Source organism: Engystomops pustulosus, chromosome 7 (assembly GCF_040894005.1).
Source record: "Engystomops pustulosus chromosome 7, aEngPut4.maternal, whole genome shotgun sequence".
NCBI lineage: Eukaryota > Metazoa > Chordata > Amphibia > Anura > Leptodactylidae > Engystomops > Engystomops pustulosus.
In genome coordinates, this window is record NC_092417.1 from 16,337,151 (window position 1) to 16,351,602 (window position 14,452).

A 14,452-nucleotide genomic window follows, 5' to 3' on the forward strand; every position below is an offset into this window, starting at 1 on the left:
TTGGTCCTGACCCAAGGAAACATTCACACACTGCAGATTTTGGACAGTGATCCCATGATCTGGCTGCACAATTTGCGGCCAGATCACCCCCCCCCCCCCCCCATTCATGGTGCGGTGAACACATGGCGTCACCACTTGGCTTTCAATGCAAAGAGGTGGCCGTGAGGGGCATTTACCTCCCCCCTTCTCCACCCAGCATGCGTGCTACACCCAGGAGAGCACACAGCTGTGTGAATAAAGCCTGATTAAGGTAGCGCCGATTTAAAAAGGATTTTTATTTATTTAGGATTATGATATTGCTGGCTTCCCCTTAGGGTGCATCCACACTTTTTTTTCAGATGCAGTTTTTGAAGCCAAAAGCAGGTGTGGATCATAATGGGTTAAGACATATCACTGAGAGTTGCTACCCCTCCACTTTTTTTCACTTCAGTCCTGGTTAGGACATTCAAAACTGCATGTGAAAAACTGAACATGTGAACGCACCCTTAGGATAGGCCATCAGTATCGGATCGGTGGTGATCCAGCACCTGGCACCCCCTTCTACTAATAAGCAAACTGTAGTTCTTGGATGATGGTATCCATATTATGGCACCCACAGCGGTATAGTGCCCCCATTAGCCATGGTTCTTCAGCCCTGGATGGCAGGAGTCTGTACTGTGTAAACATGCACAACAAGTGTCGGTAATATCGCATATCATAAATACCAAATCCAAAGACGAGTCCCGGCGGATTGCGTCGTGCAGCTGGCGAGGCATGGAAGAAAGTCCCCGTCCGCCTTGTTTACCATCTGTCACAGCTGGAATTTGGCCGCCTGTAAACTTTTCTTCCTCATAACTTCTATAAGAAATGGCAGTGGCATTATGCCATTCCTCTAGTCACCTCCAAAGCTGCGTCTACAGCTCCATGTAAACATAAAACCAGATTAATACGGCTCATGGAGACAAAGCCAAACATTTTTTTTCTGCCATCACACAAGCCTATTATAAAAATATTTTAGGGGTTATAAATAACATGACATTTGTCCAGAACAGCGCCACCAAGTTCTCCTGGTTGTGTGACGTATTGCAGCTCAGCTTTAGTTATAGATATGTAAACAGGTTGCAGCTATATTTTCTGGGAGAAAATAGAGATTATTGTCTGACTAATAAGAGCCATGTTCTTACGAATATGATGCTTTTGCCAGCTGAGGGTTTGGTACAGTTATACCCAATCTACACAACCCTCTTTGAAACTAACAGGACTATGATAGTCAATGGCGTTGACCATCATTCTTCTGGTTGATCATAAACTTGGCCTCAACTGTGCTGATAGATTATAGAAAATTACTCTCTGCTGACACGCTTGTGTTCAGGCCGTGTCTGGAATTGCAACTCCATTTCATTGTAGTGAATGGGGTTCAGACACAAGAAAGGCGTCACATCAAGTTATTTCACATCATCTCACTGAAGTACATGGGACATAGCTGCAAACCCCGATACAACCTGTGGAAGAGCGTGGCTCCTTTTTAAGACACATCCCCCACCCCCCCAAATTCCCAGATCCTAAACATCGACTTTCAAACGCTAGACGGGAGGAGCGCTCCTGGACGGCGTCAACACGAGTCTGTGCGTAAGTTCAGGAAAAATAAAACATTTGGTTTATTGTTAAAATCAAATCTAATGAAAATAAGACTCCACATGGTTAGGGTGATGAAGGGGGTTAAAACAGATGGTGGGTAAAAAGAAATGGGGGGAAAAAGGGGTGGGGAGAAAAAAAAAATTAAAAAAAAAAAAAAATCCTAGGTGGTCGGAGACTTCACAATTTCCGCTGCGCAGAGTCACGTGTACATTAGTGAGTTAAATAATTCTGATTAGCGATTGGCTAGGAGCAGGCTTTTATGGGCTTGTCCTGTGTGAGCGGCGCCCCCCGGAGGAGGACAGGGAGATGAGACATGTAACAGCACCACAGAACGCCTCCCGGAGCTGCCCACGTCTACAGCATGGCGGCCACTTCCCATGATGCTCAGCGGTCAGGACTAAGTACTAAGGGCCCGGATGGTTCTGTCAGGATTTGCGCGCTTCTGTAGGGGAGGGGCTTCTTCCGCTTTGGCAGACGATTTGCTGTTATTAGGAGGGCTGAGAGCCTAACAGTCTTTCAATGGCAGCATTGATGTCCCCGCCCGTTGCTATCAGCGCTTGGAGGTTAGCTTCACGGTTGATGAAACCCATGGCGCTTAACTGGTCCAACTGGGACTGGAAGCGGACTTCTGGGGTCTGGCCCTATAACGGCAGAGACAGGAATCACAAGACATGCACATAGACAAGTGTCACACACCCAGACTCAGGCCGTGAGCAGGACCGATTTACTGACCCAAATCTGCTCAGATGAACTTGGAATTTTACCCAGACGACAAACAGTATGAAATCTCACCCGTGAGCAGAGAAGAGTCATATTTGAGCAGAGAGGAGTCAAGCTTACAGGTGGCAGGAGAGCACCACTTCAGATTCCCCCATCTTCTCTTCTATAGAACTTTGTGTCATATTAAAGATGAGAACTTCCTCTTTCAGATACAGTTAAAGACATAGGGGGAGATGTAGGTCTTAGCTGACCATGGCAACCAATCGGCTTTCATTTTATAAACAGCCGTGGAAAAATGAAAGCTCAGCTCTGATTGGTTGCCCTGGTCAACTAGAACAGTTCTGATCTCACATCTGATCAATTTTCCGCTATAGTGAGAAATGTGAGCTTCAGATAAATTACCACTTCCCGCCTATTTTAACCCCTTAATGAAAGGCTGGAAATGGTTTACTGGCTGAGCCCACTCTATGCAGTACAAGCGTTTGCTGCATATTGCACCAAACACCCATGGGTAACACCTACAATCGGGGCTGGAATAGATTGTGGCCGTTAACCCATTAAATGTATTCAAAATCCTGGTTCGGAACGTCACTCCAGACCTGTCAATCAGCAGGATCTATAACAGTGTGCGAAAGGCAAAATCCTGTTATGCTGTAGTATTGTAGGAGTGATCAGACCCCGTAGGGGGGGCCTAAAAAAAAATAAAAAAATTATATATATTATATCTAAAAATAATAAGCACAAATCAACCCCCTTTCCCTGAAACTGATATGAAATAAGATAATAAAATCATAGACATATATAGTTTTTAGTATGTATTTTTAGTATAGTATTGGTAGGAGTGATCAGACCCCCTAGGGTTAAAGTACCCTAGGGGACCATTAAAAAAAAAAAAAATAAATAAAAAAAAAATTCCCGCTTCAGAAGAAGACATATATATTTCCGTATACGTATAAATTACTTCCACTAGGAAGAACAATTTGTTAAGCAGAAAAGCCCTCACACTGCTCTGTGCAAACAGAGAAAAAAGGAAACAAAAAAAGCGACAAGTTGTTAAGAGGTTAACTGCATATACATTCAGTATCTCCGGTCTGATGTGATCAGAAAGACTAGATTCTTTCTCTTTAATATGACACGAGTACCATGTTTGTAGATGCTATACAACTGAAGATAGGGGTGTGTTAAGTGATACTCCCCCTGCAGCCTCTAACTTTCACTAATCTTAGGTAAATATGACTCTTTTCTGTTCTTTGTCACATGAACTTGGAGCAGATTTTTTTAAAGGTAAAACAGATGAGAGGTCAAATAATAGAGGGAATAGTAAAAAGGACATTTCATACCTGACCTGAGGGGGCCTGGTAGTGAATGCGGTAAAATCGGCTCAAGCTAATATTTCTAAGTTATCACTTATCGACAGAATATGAGTTACAATGGATAAGGAATCTTAGGACAACCCTTTACACTCCATCATGGCGGATCGCCTGAAGTCTCTGGCCATCAGATATATCCTTTCCCTCCGATGTATAGACTCCTGACATGGTAGAGACCACCCCCTACACCAGAAGGAGGCAGATTTTCTAAATTACATACACACACGTCATACCGTAGGGCTTCCTCCTGCTAGAAGCTGAATCATCTGCTGCATCATCTGTTGCTGAGGGGTGCTGGTGCCCCCTGCTGGAGAGGCACTGCTTGGTGTGGAGGGATTGTCGGGGGCTGTGCTTCCGCTGGATGTGGGGGGCATCCCGGGGATTCCAAGGGAACCGAGACTGGAAAAGAAAAACATGAATAAAGCAAAATGATATGAAAACTCTGAAGTGGCATCAGGTACTGAGAAGGAAGGTCCTGGCAGGGACCATCACAAGACCAGTATGACTGTGCCCCTTACCCAGAGACAAGACCGGGGGCCTCTGTCTGGAGAGTCTGAAGCCCCTGCTGGATCTGGAGGAGGGCCTGCATGGCGCGGGGATTGGTCATTATGGAGAGAGATTCCGGATTCTGCATCTGTGGGTCACAACATAAGGTATAAGAGTCCACAGTACACATTACATAAGATAGAAAGTAGGGGGGGGGGGGGGGGGGGGAGATGGACAAGGTGTGAGGGGGTCTAGTAAACGCATAAAAAGGAAGGGGGTTATTACATTTTTTAATTTTTATTTTTTAATATTTTTATTGCGTATATTAATCTATACTCTCACTGATCACTCCTGTAGGTTTATGTAGTGCCACACTGGGAGTGCTAGCGAGGGACGTCCCCAATAGAAAGTATACAAGTTTTCCATCATTACTATTGAAATTCCCAATAAGTTTGTACAGAAGGAGAAAATTACTCCAGGCAAGTAAATGAGAAAGCAGATCGGGTGTATACATTATTAAAATTATTTGTAGGCACTTTGGTTTCCAAATATTTTCACTCTCAAGAGAATTCTATAAAATTGAATGCAACAATGTTTCTTACTGCATCACAGCTATCAAGGAGCTGATCCGGGGAGCTGAGCAGGTGTACAGGGCAGGATCGTATCACACTGAGGAAAGACCCGCTCCCCCTCTGCCTCCACACACTGCTACAATATATTACATCCGTCTGGAAGTGCAAGTGCTGTGCAAGTGTACAGGGTAGGATCCTTTCACACAGATAGAGGGGGAACAGGTCCTTCCTCTGCCATCTGTGTGATACGATCCTGCCCTGTACACCCGCTCAGCTCCCCGGATCAGCTCCTTGATGGCTGTGATGCAGTAAGAAATATTGTTACATACAATTGCATAGAATTCTCTTGGAAGTCTAAATATTTAGCAACCAAAGTGTCTACAACTAATTTAATCATTTACACATGCGATCTGCTTTCCCATTTACCTCCCTGGAGTAATTTTCTCCGCCTGTACAAACAAACTGGGAGTTTCAATAGTAATGAGGGAAAAATTTGTATATTTTTCATTGGGGACGCCCCTCACCACCAGTCCCAGTGCATCATTACACAAACCTACAGGGGTGAACGGTGAGAATAAAGATTAATAAACTCTCAAGAAAAATATTTTTTTTCGATAACCCATTCCTTAGGATTTGTAAAGCGCTACGGAATCTGAGGGCGCCATATAAATAAAGATTACTATTATTATTCCTTTTTATACGAGTTTAATAAAATTTATGTTTTAAAACACCCTCACACCTTTCCCATTCTTCTCCCCTCACTTTATATATTGGCTTTTTCAGTTGTTTGCACTTGTGAGTGTTCTACATACCGGTATCTTATACATTACATAAGACAAGTGCGACACTGGGCGACATAGAAGCCACCCACAAGCATCTTACCTGCTGTAGGAAGACTGGCAGCTGGTGCCTGAGCTGTTCCTGTAGCTGGGGGTTACCCGAAAATATTGGAATGTTTCCCATCATCTAGTGGGAGATAGTAATGAGATAAGTGATCTTATAAACAACCAGATCCTACCAAGGGCTGGTAGAGAGGGTCTCGGGACCTCCAGTTCTGGGCTGGTCTTCAGACATGATACTCCCTTTTACATAAAACCCACTGTCGAAAAAGAGACCAGTCCTGGATCTGTGACATCTAGTATGTTATTGCATCATTGGACCCCATACCCAGGACAGGTCACATTAGATATATTGGGATCCGACACTCCGGACCCAGAACGTCAGCCCTGGAAACTCAACTTTTACCAGGAAATCAAAGATGATGTCCCAATTGTAAGAGAGGACCCACCTGAGCAGCGAAGTCTGGATTTTGGGAGAGCGTCTGCATCATGGTGCGCATGTACGGGGCAGAGATCATGCTCTGGATTAGTTGGGGATTCTCGGAAATCTGCTGCAAAATGCCTTGCATTTCCGGGCTGTTGAACATGCCTAAAGGCAAAAACAGGTTCAGTATTTCTGTTTGATACCAATATGGATGCATTATGGGAACTGTACTGCTACAGCATCAGCACCATGGACAGAGCAGAGAAGGAAGACGACACTGGTCTAATGTGGGGGTCCCACCACCGAGACCCTACTGATACCTAAACTCTAACGCTCTACCTGCAGCAGTACCAGAAACATCAATGACATGGCTGCAAATGCAAAACAAGATACTAGTGTCCGGTAACAGAGGACCCTTATCTCACGATTACTTAGTGGGTCCCAGTGATCAGACAGTCATACCCCATCCAACCCTGACAGATGCCTACCTGTGCCCAGACTGGCAGCATTGATGCCAAATGGGTTGGATACAGTGGGGGCAGACTGGCTGGTGGTGGAGCTGCTGCTGCCCTCGCTGGTGGGGGGCTGACTCTGAGGGGAGGAAGGATTCCAGGGGTTTGGAAGAGGCTCACGGTTCTCTGTGCGTAGCGGCTGAGATGCTGAACCTTCAGAGCCCCCCGTAGAAGAAAATGGGTTGTTCCCGAACTAAGAAGAGGAAACATAGAACGTTAGAGGAGAAAATATCACAAGCACATATGATACTCCCCCCATTAGAACAGGCGCCGCCCCCTTACCTGTTCTCTGGCTGCACTGAACATGGGCTCCTGGATGTCAGTGTACATCCGCCGCAGAGCGTTGTACCCCCCGGGAATACTTTCCAGGTTACTCAGCGCCCGGTCCTGGTTCCTCATCATTTCCTGCATCATGGCGGGGTTACGGGCCAACTCCATGGTCTGCAAATACCACCTCATGAAATCAATGGGTGCACAATGTCACATACCTGAGCAGCACCCATCACAGCACCCGTCACCACCTACCTGTCTCATTAGCTCTGGGTTGTTCAGCATGTGACTTATTTCGGGGTTCCTCTCCATCAGCTGCTGCATCTGTGGATTGGCCATGATCATCTGCCTCATGAGGTCGGGGTTAGACATCATGTTCTGCACCAGCGGGTTCTCCATGATCTGTGACAACATCTCCGGGTTGGACATCAGCTGGCGCTGCATCTGCTGCTGGAGCTCCATGAAGTTGGCGGAGCCCATGCCCAGGTTGCCCAAACCAGACAGACCTCCGAAGCCGGCTGAGGAAGAACATGCAATGTAAGGGAGCAGCGGGGGAACAAGAAGGCATCAATCGCGCAGGGCTGGTACTTACACAGGATGTTGGGAGATGAAGCCTGGTCTGAGGGGCTTGTGCCGCTCGCCCTGGTGGTGGTGGAGGCAGAGCTGTCAGGGGCAGTGGTAGCTGCGGGGCTAGACTGTGCAGGGGAGGAGGCATTCCCTGTGGTGGAGGAAGATGCGGTAGAGGCAGCAACGGCAGCAGCGGTGGCGGCAGCGGAAGGAGACACGGCCGATGGATCGCTGGACCTACTAACACACTGCGTTTTAGGATGTGCCCCTCCGGTTTATACATGACCCCCACCCCACCGATAAAGATCCCCAGCACTCACTTCTGTGCCGTCTTGATGACTAGATGTACGGTGAGGCCGTCTTTGATGCCGTGTTGGTTCAGCGTGTCGCCGTCTTTCAGGATCTTCCCAGCGAAGATCAGAACCAGCTGATCCTTCTTGGCTTTAAACCGCCTGGAGATCTCCTCCTTGAACTGTAGGGGGCAGAAAACAGAGACATAGTCAGGGGTGGAGACAGTCGCGAGGGGCTGGCATATGGGACCACCAAAGATCCATCCAGGAGCATCCCCCAGCCATCCACTGCACACAACGCTAACGCTATATACCAGGAAACAGCCGATATTCCGGGCAGTCGTCAAGGGGTTAATTAAGGAAATTCCCCTGGTGGGTAATAACTGCTCGTCACGGGGCGGGTGCACGGTTACATCATGGCCCCGGGCACAGCCGTGTCACAGGACCAGCTCCACAGAGACTGGCGCTGACACACTGGCACAGACAAGGCATTATGTAACACCAGAGAGACAAACAGCCCCCGGCCAGGGGGAGGGGGACACCCTGCCGCCCAGGAACAGAGAAAAGCTGGGTAATGCCTCTATTACATAGAGTTGTACTTCTCCTGTAATGCCATCGTCTATCATAAGTCTATCAATTGTTAAGAGACCCAGAGCGGTGTGCCTTAAAGGACATCTACCACCAGGATGAAAGACTGGATCCAAATTAACACCTATGGAGCCAGGAGCCCCTAAGGCTAATTTGCATAAAGTCCTTCAGACTGCGTAGATGCCCTTTAAAATGAGGAACTGCTGAAGCAACCCAGGACAAAGGACTTCAAGGGATCCTCCAGTATATAATTCCGGTGCCATACAATGGAGTGCAGCAATGGTATAAGAGCAGTCATCAACACTGATGTAAATAGGATACCTGCAATACTTTGTTTCTCCACTGGTGGCACTGAATGCCCGTAATCTGCACAGATCACACCACAAGGACAATGCACAATCAGTAGGGATACATCCTGGGGTGTATGTTCTAGATGACAGGTCATTGGATAGTCTGACTACAGGACACATACACTTAAAGGGCTCGTCCAAGATTTTCATACTAGAGAGTTATCCTGCAGTACCCATTATGGCCACTACACAGCTTAGTGCACTTCCAGATAAGATCAGCTGATTAGTGGGGGTGCTAGGTGTAAGATCCCCCAACAATCTAATAGTGATGACCGATCCTTATGCTACCTCATCAACATCAGATCCACAGGACCCCTCCGATCAATCAGCATCTATTAAAAGAGCACTCCACAAATGGCTGAGAGCAGAGGGGGCGGAGCATGGCACATCCTGCTATCAGCCCATCCCTGTGTGTTTCTCTACAGCTGCTCCCCCAATATAGAGAGAGGGGTCCGGCTCTAATCACCCACCACATATTGTCTGGACAAGATGCAACTGTAACAAACCCTCAGATATCACTGACAGCGAACAGAGCATAACGTACATAAGAAAGTTACAGAGACTGAAACATTCCCAGACCGCCAGCACCGGTCCAGTGAGGCAACCGGACTATTGTGTCATCCAGCACCAGGAGATAAACAGCGCTGGTATCAGATCACGGCAAAAGCCACACCAACTCTACAGAGCTGTACTCACATTTCTGCTGTGCAGTCACTGTGTACATACATGACATTACTTATCCTGTACTGATCCTGAGTTACATCCTGTATTATACTCCAGAGCTGCACTCACTATTCTGCTGCTGGTGCAGTCACTGTGTACATACATGACATTACTTATCCTGTACTGATCCTGAGTTACATCCTGTATTATACTCCAGAGCTGCACTCACTATTCTGCTGCTGGTGCAGTCACTGTGTACATACATGACATTACTTATCCTGTACTGATCCTGAGTTACATCCTGTATTATACCCCAGAGCTGCACTCACTATTCTGCTGGTGCAGTCACTGTGTACATACATGACATTACTTATCCTGTATTGATCCTGAGTTACATCCTATATTATACCCCAGAGCTGCACTCACTATTCTGCTGCTGGTGCAGTCACTGTGTACATACATGACATTACTTATCCTGTACTGATCCTGAGTTACATCCTGTATTATACTCCAGAGCTGCACTCACTATTCTGCTGCTGGTGCAGTCACTGTGTACATACATGACATTACTTATCCTGTACTGATCCTGAGTTACATCCTGTATTATACCCCAGAGCTGCACTCACTATTCTGCTGCTGGTGCAGTCACTGTGTACATACATGACATTACTTATCCTGTACTGATCCTGAGTTACATCCTGTATTATACCCCAGAGCTGCACTCACTATTCTGATGCAGTGCTGCATGTACACAGCTCTCCCGCTATCTCTATGTGGTCACTGATGATGTAGTCGGTCTCTCGGGCAGGTAAGTAGTAACAGCAGCTTCTACCAAAACCTCATCCATAAGCGGCAATGACTAAGCGGTACCGCACATGTGAGCACAGTGTGAACAGTCAGTACAGCAGCCGGCGCTCACCTCCCGCACACACGCCGTCTCTCCGATCACGATCTCCTCCTTGTCCTTCGGTGTCTTGACTGTGACCCGGATGAGGCCTTTACCCGGCGCCTGCCCGGGGTTACCGGAGGCCGCACCGTCAGCGCCGCTCTCCGCCATCTTGTTTGCACCCGCCCACCCCGAGGAGGAGCAGAAAAGGAGGCAGTATAGCCGGCAGTGGCGGCACACAGATCTCCGCGCTTTGTTTCGCTATGAGGATACTTCAGCGACCCCTGGCGGTGCGGAAGACTCAGCACAGGCGATGATGCTGCGTCATTCCACAAAACCAGCTGACCCCGCTCCTCCAATGATCGCGCGTCTCTGTGAAACGCAATAACCATAAGAACCAATCAAAACCACCTTGTGTATCCAAACGAGACGTGACACGCAATGTGCGTTCCAAATTGCAATCCGTTGCCAGGACAACTAAAAGCCTCTGTTGGCGCATAGAATTATATTTGTTTCAAACCAATAAATACATCGCTTTTTCATCATTATTTGCTATTATTATTACATATGGATTGTGACTGGAGCATATTTGATGTCGATAGAAGTATTTGACCTTTGAACTTCTCTCTTACGGGACTGCATTTCCCGGCGTGCAATGCGCGGGTGGGGTTTGGTCACATGACTGGTACTTGTGATTGCAGGAGGAGAGGCTGGTCGTGTGGTCTTGCTGCAGGAAAAAGGATTATGTTGCGGCCCAAAGCTCTGACCCAGGTGCTGAGCCAGGCCAACACCGGGGGCGTGCAGAGCACTCTGTGAGTATACAGCTACTGCTCTCTGTTATCAGCCACGGCTTATAAGTGGGAATACTTGGAGTTTATATAAAGTGGAAACAGGAAGTGCGCTGCGCACTGGAGATGGTCTTCCCCTCCCTTAATGTTCCTTCTTAAATATCTCCCTTCTTTATCAGCAAATGCAGATTTTTCTTCGATATTCGTGAACGTTATTGCAAGATCTTTCACTGCGGTCGCTCTTTGTCTCAGTATTTCCCCAGTATGGAGGTAATAAAGCTCTTGTTGTGTTGTCTCTCCTCCCCGCAGGCTCCTGAACAATGAAGGCTCTCTACTTGCATATTCTGGCTATGGTGACACAGATGCCAGAGTTACAGCTGCTATTGCTAGCAACATTTGGGCTGCCTATGATAAAAACGGACATCAAGCATTCAACGAGGACAATCTTAAATTCATCCTTATGGACTGTATGGTAGGTATTGTCTTGGTATAACATCGGCTGCGGGGTGCAACACCTCCACCGAGAGGCAGCCACTTCAATCCATCAATCACATAATCCAAGTTATTGGGACTGAGCTGCAATACCGGGCATAACCACTATGATGTCTATGGTGCTATGCTTGGTATACAGCTTCTATCAGCTGATGGTGGTGCAGGAAGTTGGACCCCACTATTATGGGACACCCCTCAGGGTCCTGATCGTGTCCTCTTACCCCTACAATGTCATAAACCCCTATTTTTGTTTTTGAGTTTATACTTTTTTGTGTATTTTTTTTTTTAATTTTTCCATATAAAGCACTTTATAAGGGCTTCTACATATTGTACTTGGTAGTGATGGTTGGTAAAAGGGTTAACTACTTTACATTATGTGTTTAGTAATGTGTGTGTAAGTGTGGGGCGGCAGGATATGAGGTAATTGATCAATACACATCTATTAATAGTTCTGCACCAGTTTCTTGATATGTAAAGTGAAGCCTCCTGTCTTTTACCTCATCAGCCAGAGATTCCTGACCATAAAATGGCCGCAGATGGAGGGTCATGTGATCTCTAACTGTCCATGAGCAATCACCCTGCCAGGTACTTGATCATGAATACTATTATAAGGCCCTGGCAGAATGATTGGTCATGGACAGTTAGAGATCAGGAGGCTTCACTTTACATATCAAGAAAGCAGAACTATTATTATATATGTATATTGGTCAATTACCTAATATCCTGCCTCCCCCCACACACACACATTATCAAAAACCATGAAGTAAAGCGGCCAACCCCTTTAAGATTTCATGTTGTATACTGTGAAGCTGGAAAAATATTCAAAATAAGTTTAAAATTGATAAGAAAAAGGAATTGCCACCGATTTCTAGTTGCTTGTTTAGGCTTCAGCGTACAGAGCAGTGTATGGTGTCATCTTTTGTGGGGCGAGATGACGTTTTCATTGCTGCAATTTTGGGGTCTATACGACCTATTAATTACTTGCTTGTTTTATGTGTGGCAAAATAAATGGTATTTGGGACATTTGGGCACTACTTTCCGTTGAGAATAACAGTGAGAATAACAGACTTTTGGGATGCGGTGATACCTACCATGTTTTCAATAATACTTGTTTATTTCTATATTATTTTTAGGGATTTGTATTTTTAAGGTTTAAAAAAGGTTTTAACTTTGTTTTTAAAAATGGTTTATTTGCAGACCCCCTAGGGTACGTTAACCCATGGTTTCGTATTGTTCCCACCACATATACCACAGCTGTATTGCAGTACTTTGTGGATTTACTAACGATCTGTTATAATGTGCCACGGGCACATTGTAACGGAACTTTAGAAATGACAACGCCTGGAGTCTCACATAGACTGCAGGTTGTAATGGCTTCCTGATGACATCAAGGGGAGTGACGATCCCTGCCAATATGGCGGCGCCCAAGTGTCGCTGGCATTTAAATGAAACGCTAACCACCTGTCTTGTGTATAAATGTGGCACGGCCCCTTTAACTGGAGAAGGGCCCTTGTTAAAGGGTTTTTTTGGGCCCCGTCCTGAAGTCACCAAGTCAGGTGTCATAGGAGGAGCAGTGTATAAAGGGACACATTAGTGCAGCTGAGGTATGGGGGGTCTGACCATTGCCCCATTAACTAGTGATATGCCGCAGCGTCTCTACGGTTCAGTTCTGTCTTTTAACCCTGTGTTGTTTCATGTCCGCAGGAAGGTCGCGTCGCGATTACAAGAGTGTCCAACCTGCTGCTGTGCATGTATGCCAAAGAGACTGTCGGATTCGGCATGTTGAAAGCAAAGGTGAGTGCGAAGCCGCCACCCACATCATTACAAGCCTGATCCTATGATTCCCACCACCATGCTTTACACTGCAGCTCAGCTGAGATGGCACTGTGTAAGGGCAGGTTGTCAGTGTGTGGAGATCAGAATACTAGATAACGGGCAACACATTGACCCAAGTGGGGGAGGAGCTTCAGTAAGAGGGCGGAGCTTAACCAGTTTTTTTTATATTTTATCTCATCTGTCGTTCCCCAGGCCCAGGCCTTAGTGCAGTACCTCGAGGAGCCCCTTAACCAAGTGTCTGCCTGCTGAGAAGCCCCGGATTGATTCTGGATTGATGTGGACTGTTGTAATATTGACTCCCATGGCGGCTGGTCTCCATCGCGATGCCTCATTGTGATAGAAGCTTCAGGGGGGTCTCTGCCTGAACCCCCACCGCACACCCTGATGTAATAAGATGACCAATCCCCTGTATTCTTTGTGTACAGATGTCTGAGTATCATTGTAAGCGGATGCGGCTGATTAAAGGATGTGTAGAACTACTGGTATTATTACACAACGGCTCTTATTATACCGTTATATCAGGATTAGTCAGACTCACCATATTACATTATATCATGTCCTTACTACTTCTTATACATAATACTTTTCCATAAATTACATTACATAGTACAAACAGTGATATAGAACAGTAGTATATATTCTAAACCTTGGCACCAAGAAACACAGTTCTGGTGTAATTTTAAAGAGTAGTGTGTTTCTATGTTTTACAGAACTGGAGATATGTGTTATGTCTCAAACATTTTGTAGACCGCACAAAACCCATTGTTTGCTGCCTACAGCACCTAGAAACGTACTACTTTTCAAAATTACACCAGAACTATGTTTCTAGGTGTCACAGTTCAAAATATATAGTTGTTTGTTTCTATGGCTTATCTTTTGGGGAAAGAAGGGTCTTATTTGCCGTAGTGATGCCCATTACAAATGCCGGGGCGTGCTGCAAATCTGAGCAGGAATAGGACCTGCTCTATAATTTCAGTGACTGAGCACAAGGGACTCAATGAGGGGGGTGGATCAGCTGGCGGCTACCTCATGGCTCCTTAATACAGTTATGTGCATGAGGCCTTAAAGGAAACCTGTCCGCATGATTTGGGACACTGAACCACCCACCGGACCTTATGGACCAGTGGTTTAGTGTCCTATATGGTCGTATAAAAATTAACTTTATACTTACTCTCCTCCTGA

General features: G+C 46.2%; 2 protein-coding genes across 3 annotated transcripts; one reads left to right on the forward strand and one right to left on the reverse strand.

The window, feature by feature from the left end:
• Positions 1-1,613: 1,613 nt before the first annotated feature.
• On the reverse strand, positions 1,614-10,493 carry UBQLN4 (ubiquilin 4). Of its 2 annotated transcripts, none has more exons than XM_072114933.1 (11): positions 10,188-10,493; positions 7,698-7,849; positions 7,403-7,617; positions 7,066-7,328; positions 6,823-6,981; positions 6,517-6,733; positions 6,054-6,193; positions 5,648-5,731; positions 4,226-4,341; positions 3,941-4,106; positions 1,614-2,258 (listed from the first exon to the last, which is right to left on the reverse strand). In XM_072114933.1, the coding sequence occupies exons 1-11, from the start codon at positions 10,323-10,325 to the stop codon at positions 2,106-2,108; spliced, it is 1,803 nt and encodes a 600-aa protein (XP_071971034.1). In that variant the 5' UTR covers positions 10,326-10,493; the 3' UTR covers positions 1,614-2,105. The 2 variants fall into 2 exon arrangements, with proteins under 2 accessions (XP_071971034.1, XP_071971035.1); XM_072114934.1 differs by having other exon boundaries at positions 7,403-7,614; positions 10,188-10,492.
• Positions 10,494-10,806: 313 nt separating this feature from the next.
• On the forward strand, positions 10,807-13,749 carry LAMTOR2 (late endosomal/lysosomal adaptor, MAPK and MTOR activator 2). Its single transcript, XM_072114935.1, has 4 exons — positions 10,807-10,966; positions 11,252-11,414; positions 13,139-13,228; positions 13,463-13,749. The coding sequence occupies exons 1-4, from the start codon at positions 10,833-10,835 to the stop codon at positions 13,517-13,519; spliced, it is 444 nt and encodes a 147-aa protein (XP_071971036.1). The 5' UTR covers positions 10,807-10,832; the 3' UTR covers positions 13,520-13,749.
• Positions 13,750-14,452: the final 703 nt, after the last annotated feature.